General features: G+C 46.2%; 1 protein-coding gene across 1 annotated transcript; it reads right to left on the bottom strand.

The window, feature by feature from the left end:
* Positions 1 to 626: 626 nt before the first annotated feature.
* Positions 627 to 26,064, bottom strand: lfng (LFNG O-fucosylpeptide 3-beta-N-acetylglucosaminyltransferase). The gene is made up of 8 exons (XM_038820002.1): positions 25,462 to 26,064; positions 9,187 to 9,235; positions 7,960 to 8,062; positions 5,794 to 5,947; positions 4,818 to 4,903; positions 3,658 to 3,823; positions 3,465 to 3,550; positions 627 to 1,788 (listed from the first exon to the last, which is right to left on the bottom strand). The coding sequence occupies exons 1-8, from the start codon at positions 25,909 to 25,911 to the stop codon at positions 1,722 to 1,724; spliced, it is 1,161 nt and encodes a 386-aa protein (XP_038675930.1). The 5' UTR covers positions 25,912 to 26,064; the 3' UTR covers positions 627 to 1,721.

Raw genomic sequence — 26,064 nt, 5'->3', positions numbered from 1 at the left:
TTCAGATAAATATATACAATACAAATAACCCAGTATGGGTCACTGTCACAGAGCATAACATGACTGATACCTGCTGCTCTAAGTGCTACACACTCAATGGGATTATTTTTAGTCCTTTTGTTCCCTCTCTCACTCTAAAATCAAGAAGAAAGGATTCACACAACTCTAAGAGCTGTTGGTGGGGTTTTTGGGGGTGGGGGGTGGGGGGGGGGGGGGGGGGGGTGGGAGGGGGAATGAAAGGGTTAGAAAGATGATACAATTTTATGTTAAAAAGAAGACGTCAAGAAAATATTAAATAGGCTCGATGGAAATCCGGAACCGATTAGGTATGGTCTTGAACCTTCTCAATGAGAGGGAGACATACTACAATCTCAAAGTCCTCAGATTAAGATGGATAATAGCCAGAGTTCCAACTTCTGCCCCTCTAGCCAGGAACCAAGTACCAGTCGTAAAAGTACACAGACAGAAGTAGGATTGAGAGCATCTCTGCTGCGTCCCCCAGGTTAAATAGTGTGCCATTTTAGACAGTGGTAGATTAGCCTCAGGTAATCCATCTGATCCACACAAGTGATTGGGGTGGGTAGGTTAAAAGAGCAAAAAATAAGTGGTTTTTAATTTTTTTTTTTAAAGTGACAATGATTCAACCATTTATTTTTTTAAATGTCTCTTCAACTAGGCTTTGTTATTTGATGCAGAATAAGAATCTGTAAATAAGTGGCTTTATGACTTTAAAAAAAATCTAGTGAGTAACACTGCTTTGAAGTCATTTTCAATGGAGTGATATTTTGAAATACCAAATATTATGATTAATAGAATTAATCAAACAGCATTTTTTAGCCAGTCTTCCATTAACTGTTAGTGCAGCACATTTCCAAATTAATTCCAGAAGTGTCTCACGAATAGCCGACTCCTTTACGCGCCATTAATTCATAGGATTCTAACAGGAGTGAAGAAAAGTGCTTTCACATGGAGACAGGCCTCAGTAATAATCAGAAGCCTGGTCTCGGAGCCTCCTGCAGCCAGCCTTGAACACACGCTTTACCAGTGACACCCTGAACAGTACGGTGACCGCAGATGGTAAAGAAAAGAAATCCTTTCGGGAAATCTCAATCATCTTTTAATCCCATCTGGTCGGCCGGTGATGAGGCAAAATAATTTTCCAAACTTAACGACAAGTTGGAAAGGATTGTACATTCTTCAGACATGTTCAGTCCTATGTTTTAGCATCCACTGAAATGGAGCCTTTGAAACATTATCGCATTGCCGAGCACCTGTGTTCGTGGCTCAACTCTGAGCTTAACCCTCAGCATGTCGACTGACTTTCTCCTATCATCTGGTCACAATGAAAAGCAGTGAATGTTTAAAGCTAGCTCAGGGAGGAGCTGTTTACATTCCTAAAGATTCGCCGATACATCGGCAACACTTTCAATTTCACACTCGGGGAAAAATTAATTACACAACACACAATCACGCATCCTTTGTGATGTCTGCTTGCCTTCCATTGCTTCCTGTTCTGCTTGGACTCAAGAGCATGGCTCCTTTCTGTACAGGCCTCAAACAGGAGGGAGACACTAAAAACTATTGATAAATTCGGACCGCACAGCAGCCCTACCACCCAGCAATGTGCATTAACACTGCTACAAAAGAGCTTCACAGCCAAAATATACAGTGGTCCCCACATCCCCTTTAGATACCGGGGTTACATGGGACGAGGTTAGAGGTTAATAAGTAACATTGCGAGGACACCATGGGGTATCAGGATACAGGAGGCAATGAATTGAGCGAAACCTAGAGAAATCAAGAAAACAATCCATTAGGTTCATAATAATAATCTTTATTAATGTCACAGGTAGGCCATCATTAACACTGCAATGAAGTGACTGTGAAAATCCCCTAATTGCCACACTACGGCACCTGTCCGGGTACACCGAGGGAGAATTCAGAATGTCCAAGTCACCTAACAATCACGTCTTTCAGTACTTGTGGGAGGAAAATGGAGCACTCGTAGGAAACCCAGACAGGCACGGGGAGAATGTGCAGGCTCCTCACAGACAGTGACCCAAGGCGGGAATTGAACCTGAGTCCCTGGCGCTGTGAAGCAATAGTGCTAACCACTGTGCTGCCCTGCCGCCCAGTATGTAAAACAAATAATCTTGTAACTCAAAATGGAAACAATTCTGATTGCAAGTCATGTTCACGTCATGTTATAGTCACTGGCATTGAGTGGAAAGATTTAAATACAATGCTGAGCTTTGTGTGGCATAAGGTTTACAGTTTACTCTCATTAATTTATCACCTTGTGCTACTGAACAAATCTATCACTGCTTTAAGAGAATGAATTGCAGGCTGAACTTACTGCCAGACCAGTGTTATCAAACTTTATTGTGTGCTCAGTAAAACCAGCCAATGTTTTTATCACAGCACAGGTATTTGGTTTCTTCCCTGTTACTGATTTGTTTGGTTTTGGCCCGGGTGACAACTGCCAGGACTGGGTGTTTCCTAGACCACGGCTGCAGACGTGATTTGAGTTGCAAATTATTCCAGGTTAATAGACTCCTGGGATAATTGTGTTGAACTCATTGAGTGAAGCCACTTTAATGGATTAGTACTACAATGTCAATGTTTAGCTTATTGAAGGCACGTAATCCATTCCACCTACCCCCTGTCCCCAACCAATGTCTATGGAAGTAGTTCTGTTAAATACGCTGCCTTCAATATTCTGACCATTTATTTTAATAGCTAGAAAATCATGGGCGCCGCATACTACGTGCTTCCGGCTAGCAAACTCTAAAAGAGTTTTGATGCATTAAATCTCATACCCATCCCTTCCGACAATGCACCTACCAACATCGTCAAAAACATATCAAAGATATGATAGGAGTGGAATTGCAGAGGTTTTATTGGTGACTTGAGTTGTGCAACTTTAGAACTCTGCCTCAGAAGGCGGCATCACTGAATGTTTTAAGGCAGAGGTAGACAGATTCTTGTTAGGCAAGGGAGGTGGATGGGAATGAGGAATTTGAAACATAGGGATCAGCCGTGATCACATTAAAATCAGAGCAGACTCGAGGGGCTGAATGGCCTACTTCTCCTATTTCATAGGTTTTGAGCACTTCTGTAACAAAGCACATGGTGGTGGCACAGTGTTTAGCACTGCTGCCTCACAGCGCCAGAGACCCCGGTTCGATTCCGACCTTGAATGGCTGTGTGAAGTTTGCACGTACTTCCTGTGCCTGCGTGGGTTTCCTCCGGGTGTTTCGGTTTCCTTTCACAGTCCAAAGATGTGCAGGTTAGGTGGGGTTACGGGGATAGGGCTGGGCAGTGGGCCTAGGTAGGCTGCTCCTTCGGAGGGTCGGTGCAGATTCGATGGGCCGAATGGCTTCCTTCTGCACCGTACTCATTCTTAATCTTTAATACTGACTAGGCTGCTGAATTCATGCATTGCAATGGAATCTCACACTTACCGAGATGGATCCTCCTCAATGGAAAAGCCCCCCTTCAGATTAATGGCATTCCTTTTATTTTCAAACGTGCCGTAGCTCAACGTAACCTGCAATACAGACCAGTTCAATTCAAGGGCCTGTTATTTCTTCCTGAGGAATGGGCGCAGTCTATTACTGAAATACTGTTGGGCTGGCTGCCATATAGGCTGCTTACCTGGTTGGAAATGTCAGTTCTCATTACTTGCTGCAGGTTCTCCAGGTGCGAATGGAACAGGTTACTCCGAATTAGCCTCACTCCCAGAATGGCCTCGATGATGTAACCAATGGTGCAATCGTCAGGAAGGCGGATTTTCTCTGCAGTGTTCATGAAGTGACCGCCACTGTGGAGAAATGGAGAAAGCAGAAATTGGGAAACTGTGTTCGGTTCAAGGCAGCTCACCCCAGCCAGGGATTCATAACAAAATTTTCAAATAATATCTGATAAATCCACAACAGTTAGATCAGGTATGCAGATTTATATAGTCCAGATTGACCATCGTTTTTTTAAAATTCATTGTGGGTGTCGCTGGTGGATCCAAATTACCCTTGAACCTTATGAGAGGGCAGTTAAGAGTCAACCACATTGCTATTGACCTAGAATCACATGTAGGCCAGACCCGGTAGTAATAATAATATAATAATCTTTATTGTCACAAGTAGGCTTACATTAACACTGAAGTTACTGTGAAAAGCCTCTCGTTGCCACACTGTTCGCGCCTGTTCAGGCACACTTGAGGGAGAATTCAGAATGTTCAAATGACCTAATAGCACGTTTTTCGGGACTTGTGGGAGGAAACGGAGCACCCAGAGGATACCCACGCAGACATGGGGAGAATGTGCAGACTCCGCACAGACAATGTCTCAAGCTGGGAATTGAACCTGGGACCCTGATGCTGTGAAGCCATAGTGCTAACCACTATGCTACCATGCTGCCCACGGTAAGGATGGCAGTTTTGACATTCATGAACCAGATGGGTTTTCACAACGGTCGATATGTCATGGTGGGATTTGAACCAGGGACATCAGAGCATTACCCCTGGTTCCTGGATTACTAGTCCAGTGATAATACCCCTAGGCCACCACCTCCCAAGTCTAGTACAGTTACAATTAAAATATTTCACTTGAACTTTCAAAATGTACACAGGCAGGATTACGACAAGCATGAGACAGATTTCTCACTTGCCTGGTTGGGAAGTGAATTAATGAGGTGCCCCTTATTTGAATAAACTAGGGAAAATTGGTCTATTATTCAAAATGGTCTCGTCAAAAAGAGCAACGACAGACAACATGCAAATCCTCAAATTTTGTCTGTTCAACTGCCGGCAGTGCGCATACCTTGCCCAGGGACTCATCTTCAGTGCTAGTCCTCGGCTGATACAGAATCCAGCACCACCAGTCGCAAACCAGAAATGTACCGGGCGCTGCGGAGAAAAGAAGAATATCAGTAATTGCATTAAATAAAATACCATCCTCTTTCAATACCCACACTGCCCAAGTCAGCAGCAAGAAACACAATGGCATTGGCACAGTGACGTAGTAAGATATTCAAGTTCAGTTATCATTTGGGGATGACCCAGGATGCCAACCCCCTTCCCCAAAGATTTATTCTTTGCGTAAACCATAACAGTTGGCAGCACCCTCGCCTCAAGAGTCAGAAGGTTCTAGATTCTCCCTCCAGTGACTTGAGCGCAGAAATCTAGGCTGACGCTCATAGTGCAGTACCAAGAGAGTGCTGCGCTGTCAGAGGTGTCTTTTGGTTGAGGCCCCGTTTAACCTCTTGGGGTGAGCGTAAAAGCTTCCATGACACTGTTCCAGAGAAGATGGAACTCCACCCAGCTGCACTGACCACAATCAATAACTGGGGCAGGGTTTCCCGCCTGTTCACAGCAACGGGATTCCCTGGTCTCACTGCAGGGAATGGGAGATTTGGCTGAGCTGCAAATTCTCCATCCTCACTCACAGCAGACTCACAACGGGAAATCCAGGTGCTGGTCAGTGTTGTTTGTGGGAGCTTGGTGTGAACAAATCAGCAGCCACATTTCATACATTACAACAGCGACTACACTTCAAAAAGTGCTTCATTGGCTGTACAAAATCTCTGGGATGTCCCGAGGTTCTGGAATGTGGCATATACATGAAAGTATTTATTTTAAACAGGTGATCACATAAGTCTTACTATGCCCAAAGACCCCGGCAATTATGTGAAATGAGCATCTGAGGGAGTATAAAATAACTGTGCAAATCTCCACTACTGTCAAACAGCTAACAATCAATTCACTCCATTAATTTTCATTACTGCCTCCATACCTACCATTTTATTATCACTGATCCTTTCAGTGGCCTCAATGGGTCTATCCAGGCTTGGTTTCCCAATGTAGATGTCCTGAGTGTGTGGGTACTGTGCCAAAAGCTTTACCAGGGTACGGGTATTCACATAATTATCATCATCAACATGGCAAAACCACCTGTAAGGTAGAATGGTAACATCAGTTCACAGCACCAAACATTCAAGCAGGTAAAACATTGACTTTTCAAATAAGCCCTGTGCTATTGTCCTCCCCCTACCTGCCTGTCTCTCACTCTCATATATGCTCTTCCTCCCATCCTTATTCTCTCCCCCCACCTCCACATGCTCCCCCCTTTGAACCTCAGTCGCCACCTCGTTCACCTTCTTATCTGCCCCCCCCACTCTCTCCCCTTTCCAATCTCATTCTCCCCTCGTTTGGAGCAATGTCTATGCCATAACACCCCGAGGGTGATGACCTCACTCAGGGTGACCCACAGCTCAGTGTCTAGTCAGCTGTGGTTGAGTCAACTGACCTCAAAAATGCAAAGGTCAGCAGAACAAAAAAAAAGTTAGTCAGCATTCCTGTTCCCAATTATTGCATACTTTCCAGGAGGGATCAAAGTGAAGATGGGATCTGTCTCCGCTGTGATGCCTTGACAGTTGAATGTCCTGATCTCTTGCACACACCCAAGACTTAACAGCATCCATAAAAATGTACTCCAGCATGCCACTATGCTCTGCTGGGCAGAAGTGGGGTGGGAGTCAGAGAAAGAGCAAGGGGGACCAACCTTAACATTGAGAAAAAAACATTTGCAGAAAGCATATTCCCACCAGACTACAGCAGCCCACTTCCCAAAATATCAAGCAACTTCCTAAATTTTGCGGTATTATGATGGCTGAGCCGAGTTTGGCTGGGCTCAGATTTCATTCCATTCTACACCACAAGACTCTCTCAAATGTAACCATTTTCAGATTTATGACATGTTGTTTTTCTGCATTTCCTTCCTTTTCCTTCAACCCCGTTTCCTCGGAGGTGCTGGCTTTAGCTGTTGCATGGGTGAGTTCAGCCCACTAGTACTTTGCCCCCTTGGTCATTCTTCATATAACCCCAGAAAACTAATGTCAGAGATACATTCTGTGCGCGCGGGTCCTCCTGATCCCATAGCATAGTCCCAGCCTGTTCTCACTCGCCTTCCTTACGCATAATGGAGTTGGTGCACAATGGGAAGAAGCTAGGATTCTGGCTAAGATTATTTTCAGTCTTTCCTTAGGGTAAGGATGCTGAAGCCACCATCGTATTCCAACTGCTCATCAGACTTTAAATTCTCTGCACTTTAGGAAGGCATGAGCGAGAGTGCAAAAAAGATTCACAAGAATGGTTCCAGGAATGAAGAACTTCAGTTTTATGAGCTTAGATCAGAGACATTAGGGCTGTGTTCCTTGGAGAAAATAAGATTGAGAGGAGGTTTGATAGAGGTATTCCAAACCGTGGGGGGTCTGGACAGAGTAGATAGGGAGAAACTGTTCTCACTCGGGAAAGGATCCATACCAAGCGGGCACAGATTTGAAGTAATTAGTAAAAGCAGAAGTGATACGAGGTGAAACTTTCAACACAGTATGTGTTTCGCGACTGGAATCCGCTGCCAGAGAGTGTGGTGGAGGCAGCTTCGATGGAAGCATTCAAAAGGGAATTAGGCCTATTTGAAAAGGAAGAATTTGCAGGGTTATGGGGAGAAGGGCAGGGGAATGACACCAAGTAGGTTGCTCATTTGGCAAGCCAGTGCTGACAGGATGGGCCAAATGGCCTCCTTCTGCGCTGTGATTCTGAGGTTGATTCTCAATATACATGGAAGATTAAACTGGGAGCATCTTATCTTTTTCGTTATTCTTTCATTGGGTGTTGCTGGATGGCCAGTATTTATTGCCCATCCCTAATTGTCCTTGAACTGAATGGCTTTCTAAGCCATTTCAGAAAGCAGTTAAGAGTCAAATACATATTCCCCAATTGCCATGATGGGAATTGCTCCAAGGGCAATAGACTGGGCCTCCGAATACTAGTTCAGTGATGTTGCCACTGTCTCCTATGTTTTGCATGATTTAGTTTGGCATGTGATGCATTTCTTGGCACCACCACTAGAGGAGCTACTACTGGCTTTTTCAAGTGACTTGCTGCTTCCCCTTGTTACTTACTTTTTTCCTGATTCAATAAACTTGTCATATTCCACCGCCATCTTGCAGGAGAGAGCTTGTCGGCTGTGAGCGGCTGAGCAGTTAGTGTTGACCATGTGGCCTACTATTGGGAAAGGAAACAATACATTAGCAATGATATACACGGTAGACACAGGGGCAAAGGCTACAGATGAACGCAAGCACACAGCAGAAGTGTGCATTATGCCGAGTGAATGACAAGTTCAGGAATCCTGGAGTCAAAAGGATTCCGCTCGTAACAATGGGAATCCGGCTTTTCAAATCGTGTTGGAAAAGGAAGTGATATTTTGGAACTGCCTGGCCACAAAGCAGAGCGAAAACTGCAGTTAACAAACAGTTTGTTTCTACTCTCCCCATTTCTGAAGGATTTTGCCAGGCCTGTGCAAACTAACCCATGGGTAAAGGGGCTTAGAAGCACTTAAGCTGCAGTTTTTGGTAATAACACAATCAAATTTGCAGACAGCTGCAACCTTGCAGCAAGCACAGGGTGTGTGTGGGGGGGGGGGGGGCGCAGTCAGGGCTCTAAACTTAAATGTTCCTGCATCTAGAGTCAGGGCAGCCACGATCCCCATGGCAACAAGCCTTTTTTTCCTCCCTCAATCAATTTTATTCAAAGGCCTCCCACGCGACAGGTGGCAGATAGTGGGAAAGTTTTAGTTGAATAGCGACCGAGTTATGAAACGCTGACAACTGTCAATCATAATCATCGCTTGGGAACCGCAAAATGCCGGGGACTTCAAAGGCTGGTGGTGATGAGACAGTGGCCTGGCGGCACTTCCAGATTTACTCAAATCAACTCCCCGGGTCTTTGCTGCAACAATATCCGCATTTTATCAAACAGCAATCACACAAGACCCCAGGCTGCTTCATCTGACCACAGATTTTACCCCTGGAACTAACTGGTTTACTACAATTGAACAACCCTTCACAAGCAGCACCGGAAGGGTGGGCTCATTTATCACCCCCCCCCCCCCCCCACCCCCACCCCCTCCCACTCTATAATGCCAGCAAATTAAAGATTACTCCTAACAGCAGAAGGATAGCCTTTTTTGTGCTAATTGGTCTCAGTTAACAGACGGCCCACCAAACTGCTGGGGATTTTGTCATTCCTGGACCCACCGGGTTATGAGTTGAGAGCCCCACCCAGATAAAGGGACAGGTGTACAGCAAGGACCTCAGGTGACCCCAGAAAGAGTTCCCACGGCTTACCTGTCCTTTTCTTTAGTTCCTCGTCTTCCCCATCAGTAAAAATATATGTCTGGAAAACAAAAAGGAAACATGAACTTCAAATCAACCCACTGTGAGCCTAACTGCTATTTCTAAGTGTCTTTTATGTTTCTATGGCATAGTATTACTGGAAGAGATGAAGAAATAGAACATTGAGGACTTGGCTATGAATAGACTTTAACCCTCAATTATTTTGTTGCATGTTCATGAAGTGATTCAATATAACAAAAAGTAGCCACCATTATTTTATTGACACAATTCTGTAGAAATTCAAATATTGTTGTTCATTTTGGGCTGTTATTGCTGAGAATAACTGTGCAAAGTGATTCAAAGATTCTTGTCCTTCCCCAAGGACAAGATTCTGCCAAAATCCACCTGCTCTGTACACTCTTTCCCCCCCCCCCCCTCCCCCCACCCCCACCCCTGTCCATGTCCCTCACTCTTTTTTTTGTCAGCCCTCATTTTTATTCTCAGACTATCCAGCGTCACTAGGGCTTGCATCGGCTCTGAATAATGGCAAATTTATTCCAAACTGCTGCTTAAACAAGTCAAACAAGCTCAAAATGTGAAGGGGGGGGGGGGGGGGGTTGGCGGGGGACGCAATGAGAAGCAAACCTCCCCACATAAAGATCTGTTGTGTCGCTTTCTGTGCTTTGCCGCTGCCTCGCCATAGCAACCTGTCCAGAGCTCCACAGCATCCCAGCCCCACAGCTAACTGAGGACAAAGCAGAGAGATGACCCTTGGGTTCCCTTAACATAAGGGCCATTGTAACATGCCTGTCACCAAGAAACACAACCATTCACCAAGAAATAGCCGTACAACCAGCGCTAAAAAAAGTGCCAGCATGTTAACCATCGAGTGACTGCAAGTTGCAATGGAGTAGCTCGCTGGAGAAATTAAAGAAAAATCATATAAAAGTCAGCTTTGTTTATTAAGGAACATAAAAGGCGAGGTATTGGGAGACAGAAGGAGTGCGATGCCAGCACCGTGATAACTCTTTGATGGCACTTCAGGTCCCCCCACCAAACCACTTTTCTTCTTTATTTACAAAGCGACACACTCTGGGTGGGGCAGGAGCACCTGGCAAGATAACACCTCAGGCATCGGCACGGGGCCTTCAGCCACTTTGTCTGCTTGCTTTACCCGTCAGGCCAGGCATGTTTTCACAGTCAACATCAGAGACGTGTTTGTACAGTGACACAGCTCCTGGAGTCACTTAAGCCTGGCTGCAGGGAAACACGCGCTAACCTTTATGTGTCCTTGAGCCGAGGCCAAGGTGCATTGCTGCTTACCTGCTCGGGAGTGAGTCACTCACCTGCCTGTTTGAATAGCTAACTGCAGGCAGCTGGCGAACAGCTCAGAAAAGCTGCCATTGTGTTTGCTCGGGGTGGAGTCGGTTGGGGTGGGCAGGAGCGAGTGTGTGTGTGTAGGAGAGACGACAAGTTAAGACAGCTGAGGATTCAGCTCCCAGCGGGAAAAACAAATATTGAAGGCGAGGTGGGGGGAGAAGGCACGCACTGCAGGACCATCTGCCGACTTCAGGGAGCAGAACAATATGGAGGGAGGGAGAGAGAGAGAGAGAAAGGAACTGACCGGGAGGGGGGGGGGGGATAAAAGAATAACAGCATAACTTCTGCTCCACTGCCACACAAGTCCCTGTGTATTCAAGGCATACCGCTACCCACCCGCACTAAAATCTCCTCACAATAGCAAGGATTCCTTGCTTGAATTAAGTCGCCAGTAAGGAAAGTAAAAACATGTTTTAACTGATTAGCATACAGCTGAGCAATTTAAACAAAGGTTGGGGGAGGTGGGGGCTGCCCGCTCTTTTAAGTTAAAGGGACGCCTTCTGGCCACCTGCAAGTTTCATTACCAGCTTTTATGTGACAACACACATTCTGCTTTGGTCAATAACATGGCGCGAAACACTCGGCTTTATTTCATGGAAGAACTGGTGGAATTTGGGACAAACTATTTAAAAAAGGATGCCCAAATTTTTAAGCAGCTTGTGGGACTTCAGGTCCCACTGAAGTGCACCTTTTGGGCTGATGTAGATCCTTCTATTACTAACCATTTTTAAAATTTAAAGTATCCAATTCTTTTTCTCCCAATTAAGTGGCAATTTAGTGTGGCCAATCCACCTACCCTGCATATCTTTGGGTTGTGGGAGTGAGACCCAGGCAGATACTGGGAGAATCCAGAGTCTGGGATCGACCCAGATCCTCAGTGCCGTGAGGCAGCAGTGCTAACCACTATGTCACCGTGCCACCCCTATTTCTAACCTCTAACTGTAAGTAACACACACAGGTTTGTTGCAGAACCTATCCAAAGGCTTTCACGGAATAGCCTTCATATTCCACCAGATTTCACTAAGAAACATTGAAAATAGGAGTCGTCGGCCATTCAGCCCATCGGGCCAACTCCACCAGTGAATGTGATGATGGCTAATCCTCCCATCTCAAATGACAAAAACCCACTCTCTCCCCATACTCCTTGACGCCTTTAGTGTCTTGAAATCTATCGTTCCCTTTCTTAAATATTCCTGGAATGTTTAAAAGTGCTGGTCATGTACAAATATTCTCAGATTGATGGATAATCATTTTTTAATAAATTTTAACAGGCAACCATTTTGATATAAAGCCATGGTGCATGGGGCATCAATGCCTAGAATGCACCCGCCTGCTTACTTGCGCCTGACCAAAATTTAGCGATTTCCTTCCAAATTTTGCATTTGAGTTCACCACCCCAGCCTTCCACGCTTCAGAATGTGGTAACGTGTGCCAGTTATCAGAGGGCTGTTGGTGCCTGCTGAACAAGTGGCCATTCCTTCGTGCACCCAAAATGGTTGGAGTGTTGGTGAGCTATTTGACCATGAAGGGCATCGTCACTGTACCCACCTCTACCCTCTCTGCAACTGATTTACTGCACATTTCAACCTGCAGGAACCAAAATCAGAAATATACTAGAGCAATAAGGAACATCAAATAACCGTGACTGCGTAAGCGATCCCAAAGGCAGACTTGGATCTTCAGGAATCCTGCCACCTGAAATTATGACAACTATGAGGCATGCAGATTTTGCAACAAATATTAATATAGACCTCCCCAATGGTGTTGTGTGGTGCTAAACTGCACAAATCAAAAGAGCCCACGTTTGATGGCAAGTCTATCCGGCTATGACCTATTGGGGTGATGTGGAAGGGGTGGGGCGAGGGGAGGGGGGGGAATGATGCATTGAAATTGATGTCAACATTCCTGAATGAGGAAGGTGTAAGCAATGGTCTCCTGATTACTATCCCGTAATTCCTGCTAGAGGTGTAGGTTTGGGTTTGGGACATCGAATGAGGGTGTGATTAAACTTACGATGTACTCCCCAGTGGAATAGCCAGTCTAGGGTCACATGAAGAATGCCAATGTAGGTTCGTTACCACTATTCCAAGTGCTGGAGACCATGGGCGTGTTCCTCTGGTCATGGTGCGCCGGAAAGACCTCTCGCCGTGGTGCAGCGTGGCTGGTGAAAACCGGGAAACCCCGCTCCCAGGGTCTAACCGGCTTGCAACACCACACGATTTTCAACGCAATCTTGCAAGATGTTGCAAGGGGAATCCCGCCCACAATGGGAGAGATCACTTTTTAGCAAATCTGCACATTAGTGTGACGCAGTAAGCCTTACTCAATGTGCAGATTCCCAAGGTACCTGAGGCTTTGGAATTCAATCACGTTGCCTTGGGGACCTCGGGCTAGCGCTGTTTGACAATGGTCCCAACAAACGGGGACCAGACAGAATGGCCCTTGAGTGTCTCCAAGTGGATTGAAGGCCCCCAGATGCGTGTCCTTCGGGCAGGGTGGTCACCTGGTATTGCTAGTGCCACCAGGGCACCCTGGCAGTGCTACCTGGGTGCCATCCTGGCACTGCCAACTGGCATTTTTTGTGTGGAAGATCGGGTCAGGGTTGCCTGGCCCGGGGGGGGGGGGGGGGGGAAGTCGCGGATTCTTTTTGGGGTCTTGGAAATCGGACACTATTTAATCTCTCGCGACAATGGGGAGTTCCGGCGAGCAGAGTTCCCCATTGTAAAAAAACAGGGCTCGGTGTGACCTTGGCCACGCATTCCCCGTTCAGGCCTCTTATTCAAAGCGAGTCGTGTTGAATAGCCACGTGTTTCTCGGCACTGCGAGAGCCAGCAAACACACGGCTAAATGCGCTCGCTCGGGGACTTTGTTCCCTTTTGGGAAGATCGTGCCCCATATCTCCGCAAAAATAAGTAATATTGTAGTGGGGCGCAAACATCAATCTGGACTCTCCTGAGCTCAATTGAATTGGCCCAGAATTTGTTCAAATTACAACCCTAGAGCTGTGGAGTGGGCAGGATTTGGGTTTAATTAACATTTTTTTAAAAAGAGAAAACAAAGGTGACTTCATAGATCGGGCTTTTGAGCAACTGAGTCACCAGGAAGAGAAAATTGACCCTTCCGTAATTTTCAGCATTGCAACTATATTTGCTAGCTGGGAACCTATTACAAAAAAGAAACCAAAATATTGAAAGCAAACAGCATCCAGTTCCCAATGAGAAAAACAATGCTCAATGCTGTTTTATTAAGATTGTGTCCATATGCTTAGAACTGTGTTAATAGCTGTCATTTCTCACCCTCCTCCTCGCAATGTGCAAAAGAATGCAGCTGGAATCACCGCCAACATCTCAAATGCAGGAAAGGCTTCATGGCCCTTCTGAATCGGCACTGTGGAAACCAGCAGCCAGCCAGACCGTCCCTGCCTCCTAAAAGGGATGCTAGGCAGGAAAGGCAAGGCCGGCAGGGGCTGCAGAGTCAGCCCCTTCGGAGCCAGTTTCTGAGCCCTGCATTTATCACTTCCCACATTCCTAACCCTTCTTCCTGCCTAGCCTTTACCAGCACTCAACACTGCTGATAGCAAGCCAGGAAACCCGTTTCAAAGAACAGGCTGACAGAAGTGTTCCTTTTGGCTGTTCCAGTGTTCCATTTTCCACCCTGTCCTTAGATGTTTTGGTGCAGTTTGATGACATGGGCTCCAGCCTGACCCCTGCGCAACAGGATGATGAACACTCAAGTTGATCTGACCATCATTAACTCAACCATAGATTAAGTGTGGGGAATTGTATTCTGCTCATAAATGTTCTCACTATGGGAGGTCTTGGGGCACAGTGGATAGCATCCCTGCCCCCGAGCCAGAATCATAGAATCCCTACAGTGCAGGAGGCCCTAAGGCCCATCGAATCTGTACCAACGTCCGAAAGAGCATGCTATCCAGGCCCTCTCCCACCCCAGGACTTGATGGCCAAAAAGTTTGTCAACCTGTAAATCCTTCCAAAAACCACAAGGCTGGTGGTAAGAGTGGGAGACACTCCTGGTCAGCCAGGCCTGATGGGGAGTGGTGTCCTTCAAGCTTTAAATCCCTGGCGATAAACTAGCTAATCTGTTCCAGGAATAACCAACTATGGAAACAGATGAGAGTTTGCTTTGGTGCATCTGGAGAGAATTGGAATGTTCTCACTACAGGCCTTATGCATAAACTTTGGCCGGAATTCTCCGGTCCTTGGGATTCGCTGTTCCCTCTGGCAACGCATCTCTGCGGTTTCCTGTTGGCATGGGGTGGCTTCAATGGAAAATTCTATTGACAAGTGGTGGACATAGACAATCCCACTGCCAGCGAGCAGTAGGAGTCAGCTGGAGGACTGAACCTTCATTCCCCAGTGTTAAGCGATTCTGGAAAAAAGCAATACCAGTACAAAGGAAATGAACTAATCCATATTCAACTTAACGTGTGTGGACTGCACATCTCATGAATAGTTGTCACACTGAATTCCCTTTGTTCTAGTCAGTGGTCTAATAATTACCCTCTCTTTAATAGTTAGCCCTACTGCCTCTCAGTGCCACAGACCCGGGGGTTCAATTCCATCCTTGGGTGACTATTTGTGTGGAGTTTGTACTTTTTCCTCGTGTCCACGTGGGTTTCCTCTGAGTGCTCCAATTTCCTCCCACAGTCCAAATATGTGCAGGTTAGATGGATTTGCCATGCTAAATTGCCCTTAGTGTCCAAAGGTGTGCAACTTAAGTGGGGTTATGGGATTACAGGGATAAGGCGGAGGAGTGAGTCTTGGTAGGATGCTCTTTCAGAGGGTGAGTGCAGACTTGATGGGCTGAATGGCCTCCTTCTGCATTGTAGGAGTTCTATGTTTCTAATCTAGGTAGCTCACATTGCTTCTTCACTCCTGCAGACTGCAAGAATGTTTAACGTGACAATATTTCTCGGGGATTAGCAAATTTCCACAAACCCGGGTCCTTCCGAAGAATGGGGGCTTTCATCTTGCATAAATCTATTTACAAGATACCTTGCTCCGAAGCAAACATTCATTGTTTTGGAAGCCCTATTGTTGTCCTGTACTCTATTCTTCTCTTCCAACTGGGAATTACTCATTGTTTTCTCTCAGCATTCATTCCGACCAACACAGGAAGGCTCACTGGAGGAACCAGGAACAATGAAGCCAGTCAGAGTCCAGAAAAAGACAGGAAGTCATTTTCTGTGGATAAGCTCAACAGCACAAGGCCACGAAGGGAACATAGGAAGCTTGGTAATATTAAATAAAAGTTTGACTGGTAATTTTATTTTAAAATGACACATCGCTGGCGAGAAGGAACGCATTAATATTTGAAGCTGTGCTCAGATCTTATTTTTGATTGGGCTGATTTGTAGACAAACCCTTTAATGCTTGTTTATCGTGGCAGGTTATATATCAAGAGCAGGGTGTCAATGGCAGTTAAATAGGCCAGTTAAATAGGCCAGTAGAAAATGTTAAGTCCAGCAGACGATGTATAATTGCGATATTAAAATGCTCACGTACTGAAAATCTGTTCGAGTGACCCAACAGCCTTGGCAACGTGAGCTGCACGACGTTTATTCAAACAGCCAAGTACAGTCCCAGTCCGAATAGACTGAGATGGTGCATGAAAGTTGTTCACCAACAGCCTTACATTGGCAGTGCCATCTATCACAGCATGGGCTGAAAACCCAACCAAGTACCACGCCTGGGAATACAATCAGATGTCCAACACACTAATGACTATCCTAGCATGGGCTGAAGAATCACTGATGCAGTTCACAGGCGGCATGCTAGCACAGTGGCTAGCACTGTTGCTTCACAGCTACAGGGTCCCAGGTTCGTTTCCCCACTTGGGTCGCTGTCTGTGCGGCGTCTGCACGTTCTCCCCATGCCTTTCTTCCGGATGCCCCGATTTCCTCCCACCGTCCAAAGATGTGCAGGTTAGGTGAATTGTCCATGTTGAATTGCCCCTTTGTGTCCAAAAAAAAGATTAGGTGGGGTTACTGGGTTATGGCGATAGGGTGGAGGTGTGGGGAGGTGTTAAGTAGGTGCTCTTTCCAAGGGCCGATGCAGACTCGGTGGGCCGGATGGCCCCCTTCTGCACTATAAATTCTATGATTGAGTGGGTGGCTTTTTTTAGAAACTAGAATAAAATCTACTATGATTTTTAAAGTTCAAAGTGTTCAATCAATAAAGGATTGTCACAAATGTTGAAATGTTTGACATGCACAAAGGTGCCTTCTTGCGCCTCCTTTTTAAAATCACTGAACTATGTGGCCTTCAGGGTTCGAGGATACATTTTAACAGGTTTCCTCAAGAATTTGAAGCATCTTTTTTAAAAGATGATGTGAACACGCACCATTGGCTGCTTTCAGCTTGTGCTGTTCCTAACATGCTAACACTTCAATGTGCCTCAGGGTTGTGGAGAGCGTGCCTGGTGAAAGCCGAGACGGTCCCAACCCACTGCAGCACACGCCGAGCCTAGAGCTGATTGCACAGCGACTCCTCCCAGCCTATAACAGGTGAATTGATAGCTGCTCAAGGGAGGCTCCAGATGCTGCCACTCTCGTTCAAACAGTTAATATTGCCACACGCTCCGCACATTCCTGCTTCCACAAAGATAAACAGTCGAGAGAAGCAGCCCTCTGTCTTCACTCGCTCAAGAAAAAGAACCTGCCCCGGGATTAACCAGTTGGAACCAGCTCGATCTGGCCCAAGGTGCATCTTGGAGGCTGAGCCACCAGATCAGTGTTTATACTGTACACAGTAAACAGAACACAGTGGTCCAACGGCTAAACAGACATTGAGAAATGCATCAGGGCAGGAATGCAAATATCAACACAAAGATTGTCGAGTTGCAGGTTCAAATTTAAACAAAGCTATATTTGGTATGAGGTCAGAGCAGTTTAGAATAACACACTCAAAACTTTCACAGACTTTTTTTTCCAAAAATTATTTTAAATTATACCTATAACCTTTGTAAATATTGAGCATCTGCAAGATGAAATGCAATAGCCATCTCTCTAAAGACTTCCCGCCTGACAACCTTCCGAGAATACTGCAACACACACGAAGAATGGCCACTTGGGGCAAATACTGCAAAGTTCCTCTCTCCCAGGAATCCAAGCAACGCATGAATGATATACTTCAAGTGGTCAATCATCTAGATCCAAGAACATTACTGCAGGAGTTCCTCAGGGTAGTGTCCAAGATCCATCTATCTTCAACTGCTTCATCAATGATCTTCGCTCCATCACAAGGTCAGAAGTGGGGATGTTCGCTGATGACTGTGCAATGCTCAGCATCATTTGTGACTCCTCAGTCCTCAGACTGAAGCAGTCCATGTCTAAATGCAGCAAGACCTGGACAATACCCAAGCTTGGGCTGACAAGTGGCAAATTACATTTGTGCCACACAAGGGCCAGCAACAAGAGAGAATCCAGCCATTTCCCTTATATTTCAATGGCATTACTGTGATGATATGATTTGCATACTCGTCTGCCATTGGGCCAGAACGTCGGCTTACCATTGGCCCTGGTCGGTCATGTGCCTCTCGACCGATTGGCCGAGAGGCTGAGTTAACCACGCCTCTATCAACGAGGTATAAATGCTCAGAAGCCTGACGATCGTCCCTTTCCACTGTAGACGATCGCCAGGCTGTGTTCTAGTTAATTAAAGCCTGACATTGGTAAATCACTCGCCTCACGTGCAATCGATGGTGCATCAATTACCATCACGGAATCCCCCACTATCAACATCCTGGGTGTTCCCATTGACTAGAAACTGAACTGGATATAAACACTGTGGCTATGAGAGCAGGCCAGAGGCTGGTAATTCTGCAGGGATTAACTCACCTCCTGACGCCCCAAATCCTATCCACAATCTACAAGGCACAAGTCAGGAGTGTGATGGAATACTCCCCATTTGTCTGGATGAGTGCATCTCCAAGAATACTCACCACCCAGGACATAGTAGCCCTCTCCCTCCACCACTTACAGATAATGGCAGCAGTGTGTACCATCCACAAGATGCACTGCAGCAACTCACTAAGGCTCCTTCAACAGCACCTTCCAAACCCACAACCTCTACCACCTGGAAGGAAAAGGGCACCAGACACCAACTGCAATTCTCCTCCAAGCCACGCACCATCCTAACTTGGAAATATATTGCCCGTCCCTTCACTGTCACTCTGACAAAATCCTGAAACTCCCTCCCTAACAACACTGTGGGTGTACCTGTACCACATGAATGCAGCGGCTCAGGAAGGTGGCTTACCACCACCTTCTTAAGGGCAATTAGGGTTGGGCAACAAATGCTAGCTTTACCATCGATGCCTACATCCCATTAAAGAATTTTTAAAAAGGTGGACAAATCACACAATTTTTAAAAATGCAGAGAGAAAAGTTAATCACATCCATGTTATGCGCTTCCCACTTATTCTCAGGCCTCCTGGGTTCCTACCCACAATTTTCATAGCCCCTCCCTTTACCCTCCCAAATCTTTGTCCTCTCTCATCCGCACCAGCTGTTTCAGCCCAGTAATTTAAAGCTTTGTCTGTTAGTTTAACTAAAATTATCCACTGCAGTTAGTGCATTCAATGCAGACACAGCCAGCCCCTTCTGCGATTAAAACTCACCATTGAGTTTGCTTGCTGAAGGGGAAGCGGAAGTGCTCAGCAAAGGGCCACAGATCCCACCCCTCCCAAGAGATGTGCAGAGCAGACCACCTCTGGGCAGGGGGTGGGGGGGGGGGGGGGGGGGACCAGCAAGGGAGGAATTTATTTTGTTTGATGGATAGGGTGAAGAAACACTTGACCGATGCTTCACCAAGACTCAAGGGAGGTGTTCTCTTGCAAAACAATCCCCCAAAATCCACAAAACAACGCAGTTAGCGCACATGTTAACCGCTGGGTTTTGTAAACACAGTTCATCTATTTAAATTAAACATCCAGCTGGTCAGCAGAAAATAATAATCAAACAGTCTTTATCGCTGCATTTGATTAAGGACAAGAAAAAAAGAGAAGCAATTGGATTGCATTTTTTTTATAGAAACATTTGGCTAAAAGCAACTTGGACCAATGCCTAGTGACTTCCTTTCTGAACCCAATACCACTATTTTTAAAATAAAACTTTAAAAAAAATCTGAAGAGAAGTCTAGAGAAACAATACAACAGTTATTCAGCTGCAGCAGTGTACGCATCATACACGTGGGATTAACACAGGTGGCAGCTGCGAGAACTGCCCTGAAGGTTAATATTGCAAGTTGCTCAGTATTATGGGATTCTCCTCATTTATATTACAAACTGATCTCAGGGATGCTGCGGGTAATATTGAACAATTGTGCACTTAGCAGGGCAACAGTGATTTTAAGCCCCCTTCATACGTCCATAAAAGACAATTAATGTCAAAATGCAGTTAGCAACAGGCGTAGGCTTTCCAAGTCTATTTTCACTTTTTAGTGATTTCCTGATTGATGTGAACCTCCCTCAACTCTACTTACCCATCTTTGCTCCACAGACCTTAACATGTTTACTAAGCAAAAATTATCCATCTCAGTTTTGAGATTTTCAATTGCTTTGCCTCAGCTGTCTTTTGGTGGTGGGGAGGGGGTACAATTCCAGGTATCCACAGGGGATTTACGTGAAGAATTGCTTCCTGGCAATTGTTTCGCGAAAAGCTAGCTATAACCTTACGGCTATGCCTTTGTTCTGCATTCACCCAGCAGAGGAACAAGATTCTCTCTCACACAATCTATCCTATCAAATCCTTCAATTATTTTTCAGTAACTTAATTCGATCATCATTTAATCTTCGTACTCATGGGGGTACAAGTCTAGTCTATGGAAATGGTCCTCTTAATTTAACCCTTTCAGCCCCAGCACCACTCTTGTGCTGCATTCCCTTCATAGTTAATGTACAGTCCAATACAGTATCCAGAATTGAACACAGTATTCCAGAGAAGGTCTAACCAGAGATTGCAGAATTTTGAGGCATTTATATTATGAACCTCTGGAGCTAAAAGCAAGTGCCTTGGCAATTTTAATTATTATTTTGTACCTGCCCTGTATCTTATTCAGACCTCTATATCTCGGTGCTCCTCCTGAGTTCCGAGCTTCTTAACATTTTGAAAATAATCTGTGTCTGACCTCACACACTCTTCTCCTGTCACCAATGCACTGCGCCTCCCCCTCTCCACCCCCCCACCCCCCCCCAGCCCCACCCCACATTTGAACTCCATCTCACACAGTTTGAACAAACTGGGATGCAACCTGGTTCTGGCTGATGTAGATGGAGTTAATGATGAGGCTGCAGAGATTGTGTCGGGAACTGAAGACAGGTTTACTGCTGGGCCTTCCAATGAAGACTAACTGAGAAGCAGGAGGGTTTTATTTTTAATTGGTCTTGCCAGTTTGCAACACTTGGACAAAATGTCATCTTGCATTGCACAGACTAACAAACCTCCTGCACCATGGCAACGTCACACATTTGAACGCCAGGTACCATTATGACCCTGCAGAAATAAACACCCATTGTTATTTCTCTTCTAGTATTTATCTTTTGTAACCACGTGTTTGGCATTAGGAGTACACCTTCATTTGACAAACAGTTTACCCAGTTAGCACCGATACAAGATTGACCAAATTAATGGAGCATTACAGAAATTTCCTGCTTGCGTTTATAGGCCAGGTTCACACTTGATAGAAACGTCAAATGACAATGTCCAGAGCTCAAAGACATCAGTAACAGTGCTGTATGTCATAACGGTTGTCTTTATGTTCTCAACCAATAACTACAAAAGACTTGATTCCCTTGATAGATACACCTTAATGGTTATGCAGGTATATCAAATAGCCATGGAATATTTATATTCTCAATACTCTAGTGAAGTGTGTGTAATATGGCTAGAGGGTAACAACGACAGGTTTCTTTTGCAGCTGTATTAACATAACCCAAATCTTCTACAACCGTGTAGACATTAAACACACAGGCAATGCTGATCTGGCTGTGAGGAGGTAACCGTTTACTGTCACTCTCTCAGCATCAGTAAGCTGGGAACCTCTTCCCATCGCCAGGCAACCTGACCTCCGCTTCTTTCCTTTCCAAATCCACGGCTTCATCTTCTACGTTCCCATGGAAAGCCCAGGACAAGAGGCCAGAGCTCCTTTCTCTGGTTTCAGAAAAGAGCTTTGTTAGTCTTCAAGGAGACAGTGTGAGAGCTGAACTACGATCACTCAGGCTGGGGATGTCAAGCTGAACCGCTCACAAAGCTCAGAGCATCACATCAATTTTTTTTTAAGCACACATTCTATCACAGAGTTAGACGAAAATCCTTTAAAAGGTGATTGTCTTGTCAAACCATAGAACCCCATCATAGTTAATTGAAGCTTTTGTTGATTTCAGAGTAGAGTATAACCATCTACGAACATTGAAGTACGTGATTATCTTTCAGATCATACGGAATCACCCCGGGTTCGATTCCCAGCTTGGGTCACTGTCTGTGCGGAGTCTGCACGTTCTTCCCGTGTCTGTATGGGTTTCCTCCGGGTGCTCCGGTTTCCTCCCACAAGTCCCGAAAGACATGCTTGTTGAGTGAATTGAACATTCTGAGTTCTCCTTCAGTGTACCCGAACAGGCGCCGGAGTGTGGCGACTAGGGGATTTTCACAGTAACTTTGTTGCAGTGTTAATGTAAGCCTACTTGTAACACTAATAAAGATTATTTGTGGGCTGGTGTCATGTTATTGGGCTCAAACCACTCATTGTTACAACTACAACAAACTACAACAAGCCTGATTACCAGCTAAGAATTTGACCCAAACTTGAGTCATTTAATTTATATGAGCTTCTGTTTATGGATTAGCCCAAATGCATTGTTCTAATCTGATGACCATTCAAGTCTGAAGCAGTTGAACTCAATTATACTGAATGTCGGTGACATCAACAGAAAAGGATCCATATCACAGATCTTTCCATCAGATTTAAGTGCCAGGCAATTTTATACACAGAACAGAATGTTTCACCCTTTCACTACTAACCAATTTTTATAGCTGCTGTGTGTTATTAACTTGTGATTCAGGAGTTACTTTAACAAGTCAATTCAGCAGGTGCAAAATATTGATCTGATTTTCAATACAGTCTTTTGGGAAAGAGTTACAATATGTGCAGCGAAGGTGCACATAGCCTATATTAAGACCTTGGTCAGGGTCTTCCTGCCAATGACAATGTTCCGTTTGGGAGCCTTTTCACCTTTCAAGAATTGTGTTTTAAATGTTTCCTATCCCACTGATTCCTGAGTGAATCTGGACTTGGAAGAAAACCCACGGTCTCGGAAGCTAAGCTGTTCAAATTCTACCGCCTTTTTATTTGCTGTTGGAACTATCAGACTCAATGCGCGACTCAGATCCCAGAACCTGTTTTACATCTGACAAGTGCTCTCAAGTCAAAAAGTGAGCACCGTCACTAATCACATTATATGGCCCAATTCTCCAAATTCCCAGGAGACTGGGAGGAGTGACTGAGGATGGTTTATGTGTGTGTGTGAGAGAGAGAGAGAGGGGGGGGGGGGGGGGGGGGGGGGGGGGTTGAGGTCGAGATGCATTTTTTTTTACAAGGATGAGGGTTAATGCAAGATAGAAATTTTGAATTAACCCTTGCTGAATGTTGTGGGTTTCAGTGCTTAAAAATTATGCGCTTATTTTATGTGGGGAAAGTACAAGTGGATTAAAAACCATTTAATCAATAGCTATTTTAGAAATAGCATATGGGGACATTCAATCTCTACATATGGAGGGATTTTCTTCACCCTCACTCAAGTAAAGCTTCAAACCTTGAAATCATAGAATCCCTACAGTGCAGAAGCCATTCGGCCCATTGAATCTGCACCCGACCCTCCGATAGAGCACCCTCTACCGAGGCCCACTGCCCCTAACCCCATAACCCGCACGCATTTGGACATTAAGGGGCAATTTAGCATTGCCAATCCACCTAACCTGCACATCTTTGCACTGTGGGTGGAAACCGGAACACCCGGAGGAAACCCACGCAAGCAAGGGGAGAACGTGCAAAGTCCACACAGTCACCCAAGGCCGGAATTGTGAGGCAGCAGTGCTAACCACTGTGCGGCTGGCCCTCCCTTAAGTTAAGACCCCTTTTCTCCATCATGTCTCACACATTCTTCCACTGTCTTCCCTATTGTTGTATCTATCAGCAGTCTCTGGGAACTTAAGCTCATGCCCTCTCTGCTCCCAGCCTAATTCTGCATTCAGCTCAGGATAATTGTTTAAAGCCTCTGGTTTCTGTTAAACCCCCTAATTAATCAGGTTAGGGCTGACAGAGCATGGAAATCCTCATTTCAGGACTTAGGGGTCTTGCAAAGTCAAATATTGTGCTGTTCGTCCCTCTCACATTAACAAGAACACAAAGCCAAAATTTCCCTCCTCCCCCTACACCCAAGAGGCAACATAATTTATTAATGATGATCACAATATTAACAGTAACTCAAAATTTAAAACAATTTCTGTAAAATACACCAAATTAATGTAAGTTTAGCATCGGTACATTATTAATGAGCCCATAGTCAAATATGATTCACTGACATTGTTAATCTCTCTCTAAATAAAAGATCAGATGTACTATGCCAGTACACTAACCAAGAGGTCAACAGTAGTTCTACAGCAATAGTTTAAGGTGATTTTTTTTAATAAAAAGGGCAGTCAAGCTTATTTTTTTAAATTCCAATTAATTATAGCATTAAGACATTGAGATCAGTAAATAGGAATTAACTGGAGGAAGGTTTAGCACTGGAGCAGGGAGAGAAACTTCAATTACAGCAGCGTTACAGCAGGAGGCTGGCAGAAGATGCTGAATCTCAGCCACTCAGTCTGCCAGACCTGGGAGCCAGAAGAGGCTAGTCACCCTCTCGCAGTTCCAGCACTGTTATCCATGTGACAGATTGGGCAGCTCAGCCGAGCACTGAGGGGCAGTGCCCCACTATACCCTTCCAATTTCATTCAAAGTAAACTTCAATGTTACAAGTCGTCAGCAGAGCTAAACGAACAGGAGCTGGGTCTGTTCTGTGAATTTAACCAAAACCTACTTAATCTCAAATTTGTTGAAGGCTGTGCTGCACCCATCCTGCTCTATATCGCCCCTTCTCCTCCCAAACCCACCCAGTAGCACTTATCCACCCAGCACCCTCTCTTCTCACATACCCAGCACCTTCTCGCCAACCCCTGCACCCTCTCTGCCCACCCAGCACCTTCTCGTCAGCCCCTGCACCCTCTCTGCCCACCCGGCACCCTCTCGCCTACCCCTGCACCCTCTCTTGCCAATCCAGCAGCCCCTCTCGGCACCCAACTCTGCCCACCCGGCACCCAACTCTGCCCACCCGGCACCCAACTCTGCCCACCCGGCACCCAACTCTGCCCACCCGGCACCCAACTCTGCCCACCCGGCACCCAACTCTGCCCACCCGGCACCCAACTCTGCCCACCCGGCACCCAACTCTGCCCACCCGGCACCCAACTCTGCCCACCCGGCACCCAACTCTGCCCACCCGGCACCCAACTCTGCCCACCCGGCACCCAACTCTGCCCACCCGGCACCCAACTCTGCCCACCCGGCACCCAACTCTGCCCACCCGGCACCCAACTCTGCCCACCCGGCACCCAACTCTGCCCACCCGGCACCCAACTCTGCCCACCCGGCACCCAACTCTGCCCACCCGGCACCCAACTCTGCCCACCCGGCACCCAACTCTGCCCACCCGGCACCCTTACTCCCTGCCCAAATTTCCGAGGGGGGTGGAGCAGACCTCCAGCTTTGCCCCAGTTATTAGTGTAATTTGGAGACATGCTGCTGTTGGACATTATTTAATTTGCCTGCTGATTGCTGGCCTCTCACTGACCTGCTCCCTGTTCCGGGAGATCCATGTGTCCAGCAGCAGCTCCAGCCGGGCTCGGTGGAATTTCTTGGTGGTTTTCACTGCGATGAACAGGTCCGCGGCGCTGATATCGTCCCGGAAAGGTTTGGGAGTGACGGCCGCCTCCGAGTGCTCCTGCTCCCGCTGCAACTGCAGCCTCATGCCGGAGCCTTTGCCCACCCGGCTCAGCTCACTGAAATACTCCTTGAAGCTCCTGGCTGGAGGCTCCGGGCTGCTGCCGGCTCCCTGTGGCTGCACCTTCTCCCTCTCCTCCTGCTCCCCGGGGCTCTCCCAGCTTTGCAGAGAGCGGCTCCGGAGCTCCAGCCCTCTCTGCACCGGCTGCTGCTGCCCCTGATCCAGCAACAACACCAACAGGCAGGTTAACATAGCACCCAGCAGGGAAAGCAACACCTTCCTGACACACAGCCTTAGCATTTCCCTTACAGCTCTGTGTGTGTGTGATGCGTGTCTCCCTGCTTGCTGAAAGCTCCCAGTCTCTGTGCTAATGACTAATTCTCCACACAGACACCTCCTCTCTCTATAAATATCTCTCTCCGCCTGTCTCCACAATCACTGCCTTCTGCACTG

This window comes from Scyliorhinus canicula, chromosome 15 (genome assembly GCF_902713615.1).
Source record: "Scyliorhinus canicula chromosome 15, sScyCan1.1, whole genome shotgun sequence".
NCBI lineage: Eukaryota > Metazoa > Chordata > Chondrichthyes > Carcharhiniformes > Scyliorhinidae > Scyliorhinus > Scyliorhinus canicula.
Note: the sequence above shows the minus strand (reverse complement) of the source record. Positions and strands in the feature narration are given on the sequence as shown.

What these genes read in the sequence shown, in the direction of transcription:
- lfng (XM_038820002.1), bottom strand. Translation starts at nt 25,911, where the DNA reads ATGCTAAGGCTGTGTGTCAGGAAGGTGTTGCTTTCCCTGCTGGGTGCT. An exon ending in GGAACTAAAGAAAAGGACAG is followed by an intron (nt 8,063 to 9,186) that starts GTAAGCCGTGGG and finishes CTTTCCCAATAG; the next exon opens with TAGGCCACATGGTCAACACT. An exon ending in TTTATTGAATCAGGAAAAAA is followed by an intron (nt 5,948 to 7,959) that starts GTAAGTAACAAG and finishes TCTACCTTACAG; the next exon opens with GTGGTTTTGCCATGTTGATG.